We start from the raw sequence: 13,589 nt of genomic DNA, 5'->3' as shown, positions 1-13,589 counted from the left end.
GCTGCTGGCCTTTCAGCTTCTCCCAGGGACATGACCAAGCCGTGTGCCTGCTGCTGTCCCATCATGTCCCCAGGCAAAAACAACCCCTATCCCAGCCCTTCTCCTGGATGGGGCTATGGGGTCCATTTTCAGAGGGACTGTCCCAGCCACGTTCCTGATGCTGGCCTGTCACCTCCAGAGGCAGAACTGACCTCACAGGCCCCTCGCAGCCAGGCACGTCCTCCTGCATGAGGAGTTCCTGAGACCGTTTTTCCCTCCCAATACCACACCCCTCCATCACCCTCATTCTGGCCCAGGTCCTGACCACAGAAAAGCATGCTTGTTTCATCAGATTTGTCAAATATCTTTCCCACAAGCCATTTCCCACAAGCTCATCTTCAGCTCAGCCCCTCTACTTGTGTTGACACATTTTATATATGCCTTTATAGCTCTATGGTGTTTTTTCAGGTTGGACTGACCTCTGGAGGTCATCGGGTCCACCCCTCCAGCTGAGGCAGGGTCACCTAAACCAACTTTCTCAGCAACTTGTCTAGGTAGGCTTGCAATATCATAGAAGCACAGAAACAGAGAATCATTTAGCTTGGAAAAGACCTTAAAGATCATCAAATCCAAATGTAAACTCAGGACGGCCAATTCCATCACTAAATCATGCCATGAAGAATTGCATCTACCTCTATTGAAACACCTCCAGGGCTGGTGTTTCCACCAGCTCCCTGGTTCCAATGCTTGAGGACCTTTGCAGTGAAGGTGTTTTTCCTCATATCCAATCTGAACCTCTCCTGGTGGAACTTGAGGCTCTTGCCTCTTGTCCTGTCACTTGTTATCTGGCAGAAGACTCCTACCCACCCCATCTACAACCTCCTTTCAGGTACTTCTAGAGAGCAGTAAGATCCCCCCTGAGCCTCCTACTACCCCCACTAAACAACTCAAGTCCCCTCAGTCACTCTTCATCCAAGCAGGGATCCAGACCCTTCACCAGTTGTGTTGCCCTTCTCTGGAAATGCTCCAGGACCTCAACGTTTCTCTTGAAGTGAGGAGCCCAAACAAGAAACACGTTCTTTGAGGTTTGACTTCAGCAGTGCCGAGTACAGGGGGTCCATCACTGCCCTGGTCCTGCTGGCCACGCTCTTTCTGATACCAGACAGGATGCTATTGGCCTTCTTGGCCACCCAGGCACACTGACGGCTCATGCTCAACCGTCTGTCAACCTGCACCCTCAGGGTGCTTCCCCAGCAGGCAGCCTTCCATCCACTCTGCCCCAAGCCTGTAGCCTTGTGTGGGGCTGTTGTGACCCACGTACAGAACTGGCACTTCTCCTGGTTGAACCTCATACAATTGGACTCACTTGAAAGGTCCAACCTGTCCAGATCCTTCTGTAGAGCCTTCCTGCCGTCAAGGACACCAGCACTGCCACCCAACTTGATGTAGTACAAAAAATCACTGTGGGTGCACTCAATCCCCATGCCTGGATTGTTGATAAAGTTCTGAAACCGGACTGGCCCCAGCACTGAGCCCTGGGGAACACCACTCCTTATGGGCCATCGTCACCTGGATGTCACTCCATTTACTACCTCTCTTGGGGTTTGGCTGTCCAGCCAGCTCTAACCCAGCGTGGAGAACACCCATCGAAGCCATGAGCAGCCAGTTTCTCCAGGAGAATGCAGTGGGAGGTGGAGCCAAAAGGCTTTCCTAAGGTCCAGGTAGACAGCATGCACAGCCTTTCCCTCATCCACTGGGCAGGTCACCTTGTCCCAGCAGGAGATCAGGTTCATCAGGCAGGACCTGCCTTTCATAAACCCATGCAGGCTGGTCATGACCTCCTGGTTTTCCTGCGGCTCCTGTGCGACGGCGCTCAGGATGATCAGCTCCACAACCTTCCCTGGCACTAAGATCAGGTTGACAGGCCTGTAGTTATCCCGATCCTCCCTCCTACCCTTCTTGTAGGTGGGCACCACTTGACTAACATTCAGCCTTCTTGGGCCTCCCCAGTTAGCCAGCACTGTTGAAAGTCATTGCTGTGCTGAGGCAATAGAGAAACAGACCAATGATTTTCAAAGTGTCCCTGCATCACGGGATGTCCATGGTCAAGGACACAATCAAAAGCACCTTGTCCTTTCTGGGTATAAGGTTCACCGGAACCACATGTCCTCTGGGGCTGCAGAGGCATCACTGGCAGCAATGCCTTCTCTTGCAGCACTGCACAGTCCAGCCCTGCATGTCTCTGGTCCCAGGGACAGCATGGATTGCTCTCCTTAGGGACATCTCATTTCACCTTCACAGTGACCTCTGCCCACCACCCCAGCATGCGCTGCAGCAAAACATTTTGCTGGCGTGTGACCTTGGACACTTGGTACCCATTATTATTTTTGTTGTTACATGTCTGAGCTTGGCCCAGGTGACACAGGTGTGGTTCAGGGTAACTCTGCTCTGAAATAACCTAAATCAGGGAGAGGAAGGGGAAAAGTCTTATTTAAGCAGCGTGAGGAAGCCTTAGGATCAATAACCTCACATCTTCTTGGGGAATTTAGAGATCCTGTGGGTTTACATGGCAGGGGTTTGGGAGTGGTTTGGAGGTGTTTGTAGGGCTGGCAGAGGTGAGAAGAGACCAAGAGCTGACTCCATGGCCATAACAGCCACTCTCATTTGACTCCAAAATGGACCAGCCCCTGCCCAAACCTGAGCCAATAAGCAATTCTAGTGGCACCTCTGTGATACCCTATGGCAGAAAGGACCAAACACAACGGGAGAGGAGTGAGAATTATGTGAGAGAACAACCCTATAGACATCAAGGTGAGTGAAGAAGGAGGGGAGCAGCGAGACAGAGACTTGGTGGGATCCCTCAAGCCAGTGGTCAAGTAACCACCCGCCGACAGTCACAGGGCAGCACAGTGACAATGCTCCTTTAGGTGTCTGCAGGTTCTTTGCATCGGCATTCTAGCACAGCTGCCAGATGGGCCAGCAGCTGTGATGCTCCCCTGGATCTGAAACCCTGCATCATTCGTGTCCACCTTGGTTCTAGGAGCAAAGAAACGGTGGAGTCTCATCTCCCAGGGGGAGTGAGGCAGGAGAGCAGCAGAGTGCAGGCCCCAGGTCACACACTGGCAGGCTGTGGCCTGTGCAGAAGGAGGTAATGCTCCTTCGGGTGCCCTGGAATTGCCCCACAAGCATAAACTCCATTTTCAATGTTGGACCTGTTGGAGGCTGCTGTCCTTGCCGAGCAGCTGTGCTGAGCTCTGCCACCTGCCCTGGCACTTGGTTCCCTCAGTGTCATAGCTCTGTCTGCAACAGGACGGGCTCCAGCTGCCTCTGCGTGGGCCCCTGGCTGAGGGCACTGCTGCACACTGGGCTGAAGCCCCCCAGCTGTGGCAACAGCCCAGCTCTGCCTGGCCATAAGGCAACTGGTACCAAGTGTCCCCGAGCCCGTGGGTGCAAAGGCTTTGCTTCAGAGCAGAGACGTGGCCTGGGCAAAGGAGAGCTGAGTCTTGAGCCCTCGGACTGTGCAATGAAGTGCTGCAATGGGCTCTGCAGGGCTTACTGAAGCACTGAGGACATCCTCCCTGCCCTGCCTGCAGAACCACCAGACACACACGTACACACACGCTCCGTTAGGAGTACTTGGATCCTTTGCTGCAGTCTTCCTGGTGTCCTGTCTAGTAATGGGTTAACAAAAGTTGATGCTCATGCAGAAAACTTTTTCTAGTAAGAGAATTGCCAGTGCTGGAAATAAGTGTGTCCCCCCAGGTGAGGCAAGGCCCATGAGGGATTGCCTCATCCTGCTGCCCAGCAGGTTCCCCTGCAGCCCCAGGGACAGCTGGAGGGAGCCCCGAGGGGCAGAGGAGGGAGGCAGGGAGAGCTCAAAAGCAGCCCTTGGTGGGAGGCTGCTGAGAGCTCCCTGCTGGAGAAATCTGCAGAGCCCTTGAGCCGGTAAGTGTGTGGCTGCAGGGCAATGCCTCTGCAGTTGCTAGCCGGGTCTGCAGCAGCTGGGGCACCCCCAGCCTGTGGGACCGTGTGGGAGCCTTTTGCTGTGGAGGAGGCCAGTGTGCTGCAGAGCAGGGCTTCCCTGCTGCAGCGTGGGAGGGCCAGGGCATGTGGGCTGCCTTGTGCCAGGGCCGGCTGCAGGGCTGTGAAGGTGGCTGTGCAGGCAGGGGTGCCCAGGGCTGTCCTTGCCAGCAGGTTCCCTGCAGCCGCGGGGGCTGTGTGCTGGGGCAGGGGCTCTGCCGCCTGCCAGGGGCAGCTCTCAGCCTGCCGGGGGGCTCCCCACAGCTCTGGGGGCGTATGGACTGAGCCCCGAGAGGGAAGGATCTCTCTGCTGTTGAGAGTGTGCTGCATGGCTGAGCGCTGCTTACAAGGGTAGGTTACCCTCAGAATATGTCTGGATGAGACTTTTCGTATCGCAGGTCAGCGCAGGGATTGCTGTGATAAATCCAGGGCTCTCCTCAATCTGTGTTTTCAGCTTTCTGTTGTTGGGGGCAGGAGAGGGAAGGCAGAAATGTTAATGGAGATCTCGAGTTTGAAGATGTCCCTGAGACTGCCAGCTGTAACTCTGAGTGATGAGGAGGTCTGCCAGGAGCCTCCTGAAGTGCCCTCAGCCACTCCTCCGCCTATGAACAGCAGCAGCAGCACCTTTGCTGGAGCCATCAGGGTCGTTCTGAGCTGCCCTTTTCCCCCTGCGGACAGGACCCTGTGCCCAGCCAGTGCCCTGCAGAGAGGCACGTTTGTGCGGGGCCAGTGCACAGAGGCAGAGATGTGGTCTGTGAGCGCTGACAGGGAAAGACCTGGCACAGGGAGATACCTCCCACAAGGAAAATCTCCTGACATCCAGGATATTGCAAGAACTGGTAGGAAACTTCAGACAGAATTGTTGTTGAAAGCAGAATCAGAAAGCTCTCTCTGACCATGTGCAGTGCAGACCCCTTTCTCTGAGGCATCCCCCTGGCTGCTCTCCCCCCAGCAAAGCCTCTGCCCTCAGGGCTGGGGGTCCCGAGGTGTGAGCCACCCCCTCTGCAGCCAGAGCTCCAGCAGAGCCGCGGTGCAGCTCTGCAGCCACGTGCCCCGGTCCCTCTGCAGAGCACAGGGGCTGAGAGCAGCTGCCCGGCAATGTTGGTGTGTGGGAGGTGGCGAGCAGAGCTGGGCAAGGGCAACGCTGCCCTCAGTGCCCGACACGCTCGGCCTGGACACTCTTACCTAGACCGTCAGTGCAATTTTACTTCTTTCTCTGCCTTTTGGGGTTAGTTTTATTCTCTTGCTCTTGCTGTCAGGCTCTCTGGGGCTGGGTGTTTCAGCTGCGGAGTCACACTCTGACCTTGTGGGTCCTCTCCTGCAGGTGTGTCCATGGGAACAGGTGTCCCAGCTTTCCTCTCACCTGTGGGGCTGTGGGCAATGCCCTGTGTGGGGCTGGGCAATGGGCTGGTTCTCCCTGAACCTGATGCTCTTGTTAGGGCACTTGGGTACCTCCTTGAAGTTCCCTTCCAAGCAGTGCGTTGCCCTCCAGAATGGAAACCTGTCCCCTTGCACCCATTAGTGACCTGAAATCACCATGTAGAGGCGTAGACTTTCTGTGATGGAGAGAACGCTGTTGGGGAGGGTGAAATGAGCTGTGTATCCTTTGCTGTGGGTGGGATGCTGAGTTCTGATGAAAGCCTACAACCTTTACTGGTCTGTGGTGGGTCAGTCTGTTCTCAGCAGTGCCTTGTGGTATTTCAGGGTAACATGGGAGTGTGGCCACCATTCATCTCAGGAAGGTGCAAGCCCATAGATACCGGGAACCAGATGGACAGACCACCTCCCCTCACTGGGCACTCACCCACAGGCAAGCCTCTTGCCTCACAGACCTCACTCTGTTCCACCTGAGGGCAGCAAAAATGCTCTGCTTTTCTGACATGCGAGAATACTCAACAGGAGAGATGGGGGGAGCTGTGAAAAAAACTAAAACTCCCTTAAAATGCCTTCACCCTTCCCGTTCCTTAGCACTGGCGCTGCAGACGCTGACCAGCCCTTCTGCGTTGGCACTGGTTTCACAGGACAAAGTTAAACACCAGGACTGGTCCCTGCCCCCACCCACTGCTGCAGAGTGGGGCTGGCTGGTCAAGAGCCCGTGGGCAGATGCCCTGCTCTTCATCGCCCACACGGCCAGCACCAAGCAGGGCTGCAGCCACACAGCTGCAGGAAGGTCTCCGAGAAAAGAGAGGGATGTCTGTGTGTGACGGGGGGGGGGATGGTCTGTGGGAAATGGCTTTGATTTTGCTTGCAGAAGTCTCCCCTAAATTATCACTGTCTTTTTCTCCTGTGACAGGATCCTATGCCCAGAGGCAGCAGATGTCCAACAGCAGCTCCATCACCCAGTTCCTCCTCCTGGCATTGGCAGACACGCGGGAGCTGCAGCTCTTGCACTCCTGGCTCTCCCTGGGCATCTACCTGGCTGCCCTCATGGCCAACGGACTCATCATCACCACCGTAGTGTGCGATCAGCACCTGCACACCCCCATGTACTTCTTCCTCCTCAACCTCTCCCTCCTCGACCTGGGCTCCATCTCCACCACTCTCCCCAAAGCCATGGCCAACTCCCTCTGGGACACCAGGGACATCTCCTACTCAGGATGTGCGGCACATCTCTTCCTGATTGTCTTTTTCCTTTCAGCAGAGTATTTTCTCCTCACCGTCATGGCCTATGACCGCTTTGTGGCCATGTGCCAGCCCCTGCACTACGGGACCCTGCTGGGCAGCAGAGCTTGTGTCCACATGGCAGCAGCTGCCTGGGCCAGTGGGTTTCTCTACGCTGCGCTGCACACGGCCAATACACTGTCACTGCCGCTCTGCCAAGGCAATGCCCTGGGACAGGTCTTCTGTGAAATCCCACAGATCCTCAAGCTCTCCTGCTCACACACCTACCTCAGGGAAGTTGAGCTTCTTGTGGGTAGTGCCTTTTTATTCTTTGGGTGTTTTGTTTTCATTGTTCTGTCCTACGTGCAGATCTTCAGGGCTGTGCTGAGGATCCCCTCTGAGCAGAGACGGCACAAAGCCTTTTCCACGTGCCTCCCTCACCTGGCTGTGGTCTCCCTCTTTCTCAGCACTGCCACTTTTGCCTACCTGAAACCCCCCTCCATCTCCTCCCCATCGCTGGACCTGGTGGTGTCAGTTCTGTACTCGGTGGTGCCTCCAGCAGTGAACCCCCTCATCTACAGCATGAGGAACCAGGAGCTCAAGGGTGCAATGTGCAAACTGATAACTGTATCTATTTCTGAAGGAATAAAATTATGAATAACATTTATAATGTAATTTATCACAGACCCAGAGTGCCTTCTGAATTTGTTGTAGTTTCTTAGGGTATTTCATTTCTTATAAAGGTATCGTCCCAATTCTAATTCCTTCTGTGATTTTCTTTTCTGAAGGTGCCCTGCTCTCTCTTCATCTAACAAAGCCATAGGGCCATTAAACCACTATGTTTTTCCTGGTATTCTTCCTTCCAAGACCTTTCTGGAGCTGCAGGGACAGTTCCTGTGTCCACAGATGGAGGGGAAAAGGTTCCTGGCATGGCAGCAGTACCAGGGAACACCACCCCTTGGCTCTCCAGTGCTGTCCTCCTTCCACTTCCACACTCCCCTTCTGACCCCTGCCTTGGTGTAAGGCCTGAGTGCTCTGGCAGCTTGGTCACCGCCGTGCTGCGTGGCAGTCCTGTGAGCGCAGGCAGGGGCAGGCAACGGGCACTCTGTGACGGTGCTGGCCTCCATCAAATGCTATGGATTTGTGGAGACCACCTGAATGCAGCACTGCAACGTGCTTCCTTGAACCGAGGTCCCCGTGCCCATTGCTCATGACGAGGGCCATCTCCGCGAGGTGCCGAGCAGGGCGCGACACCCCCGGGCTGAGGTGCTGCCAGCCTCTGGCAGGGGCAGCAGGAGGCCAGGCAGTCACTGTGCCCGCTGCAGTGCTCTGCCTCCGCACGTGCCAGGGACGGGCTCGTGCCTCTGAGCACCCCTGTGTGCGTGAGGCTGGGGTTCAACCATGCCAGCAGTGCATGAGGCCAGCTGAGGTGGGGACACCTCCCAGGGCACCGCCGTTCCTGTGTGTGACTGCAGGAACAAAGGCCACTGTCCCAGGGAGATTCATCTCACCCGCCTTGGGCAGGCTCATTGCAAGTGCCTCTGTCTGGTCATGGCATCCTTTCTGGATGGTGCCCTCAAATGTGTCCGAGCAATCAGGGAGGTTCTGAGGTCCTGGCAAAAGGCAGACATCCAGCCTTTGTTCAGGAAACGCAAGAAGGGCAATTGGGAGAAATACAGGCTGGTCATCCTCACCGTAGTGTCTGGGGAAATGACGGTGGAAATACTCCTGCAGCCAGTTCCAGGTAGTTGTGGGACATCAACGGGATTGCTGCACCCATACGTATTGAGGCAAGAAGGGGATGGTTTGTGCCTGCACCTTTGCAAGGGGTTTGACTTTTTCTCCTGCACTTTCTGTATAGGCAGATGGGTGACTTCTGGAGTGAAGAAATGGAGGACACTGTGGGTGGGAAGTTGGCTGGCGGCTTGTGGCTATGTCTCGAGCTAGCTCAACGGCATCAGGGAGCGAAACCCGACCTTGGGAGAGAGACACAGTTATGCTTGTTGGAAGGAAGCCATGGGAGCAAGAGGAGAACCTTGAAGATAGGGAGTGGTCTGCAGAGCTTGTGGCCTTGTAGATAAAGGGAGTTGCTGAGCTGCTGTGTCTGTAATAAAAAAAGAGCCCAGAGTGGAAAATTGCTGAGACCAGTAACAGACTGACACGTCAGCCCCCTGCAAAGCTATAAAAGGCTTGCTTGATTTTAATAAAGTGTCTCCGAGGTGTCTTCAAGTGTCTTCGTGCCTTCTATCCGCTCCCAGAGTCGGTGCATCATACGCCACAGGGGCTCAAGACCAAATGTCACCAGTGGTCATGTCCTCCTGGTGGCCACTGACTAGTGACATCTTCCAGTGCAAGCAGTTGGGCCAACTGTGTTGAATGTCTTTATTATCTCCCAGTACAAGCTGACAAAGTGGCTTTAAGACCCTTCTGTGGATGATGCCAAAGTGAGCAGAGCCCTTGAGAGATGCCATCCACTTCACCCTGCCTTGATCAGGACATCTGGACAAGGGGATTTACAGGGGCCTCTCCCAACCTGAGATATTCTAGGACTCATTGACTCACTTCCCTGGAGAGCTTGGTTGGGATGGGATAGCAGGGGGAAGAAGGGAAAATAGGGATGCAGAAGCAGAGACAAAACAGGGTCCAGTAGAAACAGAGCAGTTCCCCTGAGGAATGTTCTTCCACCCAAACGGTAGGTAGGAAATCCATGAGATAAACTGGCTGAGAGAAGCTTCCCTTTATCTGCTGGGGTACTGGGCCACGGGGAGGGTGACAGCTGAGGACGGTATCTCGTGGTCAGTTGTGTCTCAGGGACTCACATCCCAGCAGGAAGCCAATGGCTGTGACGGGGGCAGTGAGGCCAGTTCTGCCTGCGGAGGGGACAGCCCAACAGCAGCAATGTGCCTGGGAAAGGGGCGGTGAGGTCACCTCTGCCTGAAACAGCGCGTAGGGCAGCCCCTGACTCATGGCTGGGACACGTGCTGTTAAGCTCCATCTGCCCGTGTCTCGGGCAGGCCAGCAGAAGGCCCCTGGGTGGCACATGGGCTGTGAGATCCCCTCTGCCTAAGGACCTGGGCTCACTCCACCCAGGGGCTTCTTTCTTGCTTGTCACGTCGCTGCTGCCTGAGAACATGGCAGCACAGCAGCAGGCACACCGCTTGCTCGTGTCTATGCGAGAAGCTGAAAGGCTCGCAGCCTTGGAAGAGCGCGGTGAGGCCGTGGCATGGTCAGGGGAAAGGCCACAAGGAGGGTGACGGGTCGGGATGCCCGCCTGAAGGGTGGTTTCCCAGGTGGTGGAGCTTTCCTTGGAGGTAGGGAAGAGCAGGAGGGAGAAGCACTGCCACGCAGTGCAGCTGGGGAAGTGGAGACTGGAGGTCAGGAGGAGGAAATGTCACTCAAGGGCTTGTGCTGTGGTGGGAGACGTCGTCCAGAAGGAGTGTGAGATCAGTCCATGTCTGTGTGTTTGCAGGAACAGCGTGTGAGGGTGGGCAGACATGAGTGCATGTGTGGCAAGGGCAGGGTGAGAGCAAGGTGGGGAAGCCAGATGGGTGCCTGCAGCCTGCCGGGGAAAAGCAGCAGCCGTGGGACAGCGTAGGACAGCGTGAGATGGAAGGCAATGGGCAAGGCTGGAAGTCACCAAGAGAACCCAAGGGTTGTCCCCTTGCGTACGGCCATTGTTTCTGCCACCAAGGCCTATGAGAAGGTGAGTTGTCCTCTGGCCCTGGGGCCTCATGGCCTCTTTGTGACCACTTGCACTGAATTCTTCTCCCTTGAGTGATTCTGCCCAGTGAAATTTCCCAGCACTGGCCACAGCCTGCCACCCTGAGGCCCGGCACCTGCACTCCGCTGCTCTCCTGCCTCACTGCCCCTGGGAGATGAGACTCCATCATTCCTTTGCTGCTGGAGCCAAGGTGGACAGGGGTGAGACAGGGTTTCAGATCCAGCTGAGCATCACAGCTGTTGGCCCATCTGGCAGCAATGCTAAAATGCTGATGTAAAGAACCTACAGACACCTAAAGGAACGTTGTCGCTGTGCTGACCTGTGACTGTCGGGGTCAGTGGGTTGACCATTGGCTTCCATGAGCCCAGCAAGCCTCTCCCTCACTGCCCCCCCTCCTTCTTCACTCACTTGGTGTTTGTAGGGCTGTTTCCGTGCCCTGTTTCTTACTTTTTCTCTCTTACAAATGCTGCACACTGTCTTATGGCCTTTCTTGCATTGGTTTTTCACAGAGAGAATTCACAGCTAGAATTACTTATGAGCTCAGGGAGGTAGCAGGTCCATTTCAGAGCCAGCTGAATGTGGCTTTCTTGGCCATGGAGCCAACTCTTGACCTCTTCTCACCTTTGTCAGCCCTACAAACCCCATGACCGCTCCCAAACCCTTGCCATGTAAACCCACGGGGTCAGAAAAGTCCCCAGTAAGATGTGAGGTCATTGATCCTAAGGCTTCCTCAGGCTGGTTAAGTAAGAGTTTGGCCCCTTGCTCTCCCTGGTTTAGGTTCTTTATGGCAGAGAAGGGACGCATTGGACCTCAGCTGTGGCACCAGGGCCAAGATCAAACATGTAACAAAAATAGCGGGTACCAAGTACCCAAAGTCCAATGCATGCTAAATTTTGCTGCAGAGCATACTGGGGTGGTTGGCAGGTGGCACTGTAACGGTGAAATGCAATGTCCCTAAGGAGAGGAAACCCAGCTGTCCTCAAGACCAGAGGGACAAAGGGCTGGACTGTGCAGTGCTGGCAGGAGAGGACATGTCTGTCTGTGTTGCCTCTGCAGCCCCAGAGGACATGTGGTGCAGGTGAACCTCATGTCCAGGGAGGACAAAGTGCTTTGGAAAGTGTCCTTGGCTACGGACATGCCATGATCCAGGAACACTGTGAAAACCGTTGGTCTGTTTCTCTAAATGCATTCCCCCAGGGGTGACTATCAAGACTCCTGGCTATACTGGGGAGGCACCAGAAGCCTGGGGGTTAGTCAAAGTGGTGCCCACCTACAAGAAACGTAGAAAAGAGGTTCCTAGGACTGTCAACCTGATCTTAGTGCCAGGAAGGTTGTGGAGCTGATCATCCTGAACAACAGCCAACAGCAAGCATAGGACAAGCAGGAGGTCAGGACGAGCTAGCACAGATCTATGAAAGGCAGGTCCTGCTTGATGAATCTGATCTCATTTTGTGACAAGGTGGCCTGCCTAGTGGATGAGGGAAAGCCTGGGGGTGTTCTCTACCTGGACCTTAAAAAAGCCTTGGACAACATCTCCCACTGCATTCTCCGGGAGAACCTGGCTGCTCATGGCTTCGGTGGGTGTTCTCCACGCTGGGTTAAAGCCGGCTGGACAGCCAAGCCCCAAGAGGGGTAGTAAATGGAGTGACACCCACGTGACGACCCATAATTACTGGTGATCCATAGGCTCAGTGTTGAGGCCAGTCCTGCTTCAGAACTTTATCAATGGTCTGGATTGAGTGCACCCTCAGTGAGTTTGCATACAACATCAAGTGGGGTGGAAGTGCTGATCTCCTTGAGGGCAGGAAGGCTCTGCAGAGGGGTCTGCACAGGTTGGAGTGTTCAGCTGAGTCCAGTTGTATGAAGTTCATCCAGGAGAAGTGCCAGTTCTGCACATGGCTCACCACACCCCCACATAACTCTACAGGCTTGGGGCAGAGTGGCTGGAAGGCTGCCTGGTGGGGTAGTACCCTGAGGGTGAGGATTGACAGATGATTGAGCATGAGCCAGCAGTTGTGTGCAGATGACCAAGAAGGCCAATAGCATCCTGTCTGGTATCAGAAACAGTGTGGCCAGCAGCACCAGGGCAGTGATGGACCCCCTGTACTCGGCACTGCTGAGGCCACACCTCAAACAAAGCGTTTGTGGTTTGCGCCATTCAGTTCAAGAGAAACGTTGAGGTGCTGGAGTGTATCCAGAGAAGGGCAACAAGGCTGGTGAAGGGTCTGGATTCCTGCTTGGATGAAGAGGGTCTGAGAGGACTTGGCTTGTTCAGTCTAGAGCAGGCGAGGCTTCAGGGAGACCTTTATGCTCTCTAGAAGTACCTGAAAGGAGGTTGTAGATGAGTGGGGGTAGGTCTCTTCTGCCAGATAACAAGTGACAGGACAAGAGGCAACAGCCTCAAGTTACACCAGGAGAGGTTCAGATTGGATATGAGGAAAAACATCTTCACTGCAAGGGTGGTCAAGCATTGGAACAGGCTGCCCAGGGAGCTGGGGGAATCTCCAGCCCTGGAGGTGTTTCAGAAATACACAGTTGCAGTGCTTAGGGACATGGTTCAGTGATGATTTACTGATACTCAGGTTACGGTTGGATGTGATGATCTTTAAGGTCCTTTCCAACCTCAATGATTCTGTTTCTGTGCTTCTATGGTCTTGGAAGCCTACCTAGACCAGTTACTGAGCAGGCTGCTCTAGCTGACCCTGCCTCAGCTGCGCAGTTAAAGGTCAGTCCAACCAAAAAACAAACCATAGAGATATAAGAGCATCTATAGAATGTGTCAACACAAACAGAGGAGCTCATCTGAAGAATGTTTCTCCACTCAAATGGATTGCGGGAAAGGTATTTGATAAATCTGAGAAAAACAAACTTGTTTTTCGGTGGTCACATCCCTGGACAAAAGGAGGGTGATGGAGGGGTCTGGTATTAGGAGGGCACCTGGGTCTCAGGAACTCCTCATGCAGGAGGACGTGCCTGGCTGTGAGGGGCCTGTGAGGTCAGTTCTGCCTCTGGAGGTGACACGCCAGCATCAGGAACGTGGCTGGGAAAGTCCCTCTGCCAAGGGACCCCACAGGCCCCATCCAGGAGAAGGGCTGGGATAGGGGTTGTCATGTCCATTTTGCCTGTGGACATGACAGGACAGCGGCAGGCACAGGGCTTGGTCATGTCTCTGGAAAAAGCTGGAAGGCCAGCAGCAGCCATGTGGTTTGGAAGACCATGTGGAGGTGACTTCACTTTTTTGAGGGGAAAGACCACAAAAAAACCCCGA

At 54.7% G+C, this 13,589-nt stretch overlaps 2 protein-coding genes across 2 annotated transcripts in view; both read left to right on the top strand.

The window, feature by feature from the left end:
- LOC308057486 (uncharacterized protein) overlaps positions 1-13,589 on the top strand; it is a gene marked incomplete at its 5' end in the record, with an annotated part of 607,752 nt that overhangs the window by 577,265 nt on the left and 16,898 nt on the right. The gene's annotated exons all lie outside the window — the stretch shown is intronic.
- Positions 6,283-7,257, top strand: LOC308057485 (olfactory receptor 14C36-like; the record flags this gene model as incomplete). The annotated part of the gene is made up of 1 exon (XM_080411582.1): positions 6,283-7,257. Exon 1 carries the CDS (start codon positions 6,316-6,318, stop codon positions 7,255-7,257), a length of 942 nt encoding a protein of 313 aa, XP_080267708.1. The 5' UTR covers positions 6,283-6,315.

The sequence above is a fragment of the Falco punctatus genome (genome assembly GCF_963210335.1).
Source record: "Falco punctatus genome assembly, contig: scaffold_30, whole genome shotgun sequence".
Taxonomy (NCBI): Eukaryota; Metazoa; Chordata; class Aves; order Falconiformes; family Falconidae; genus Falco; species Falco punctatus.
The sequence above is the reverse complement of the archived record's forward strand: the minus strand, read 5'-3'. Positions and strand labels throughout refer to the sequence as shown.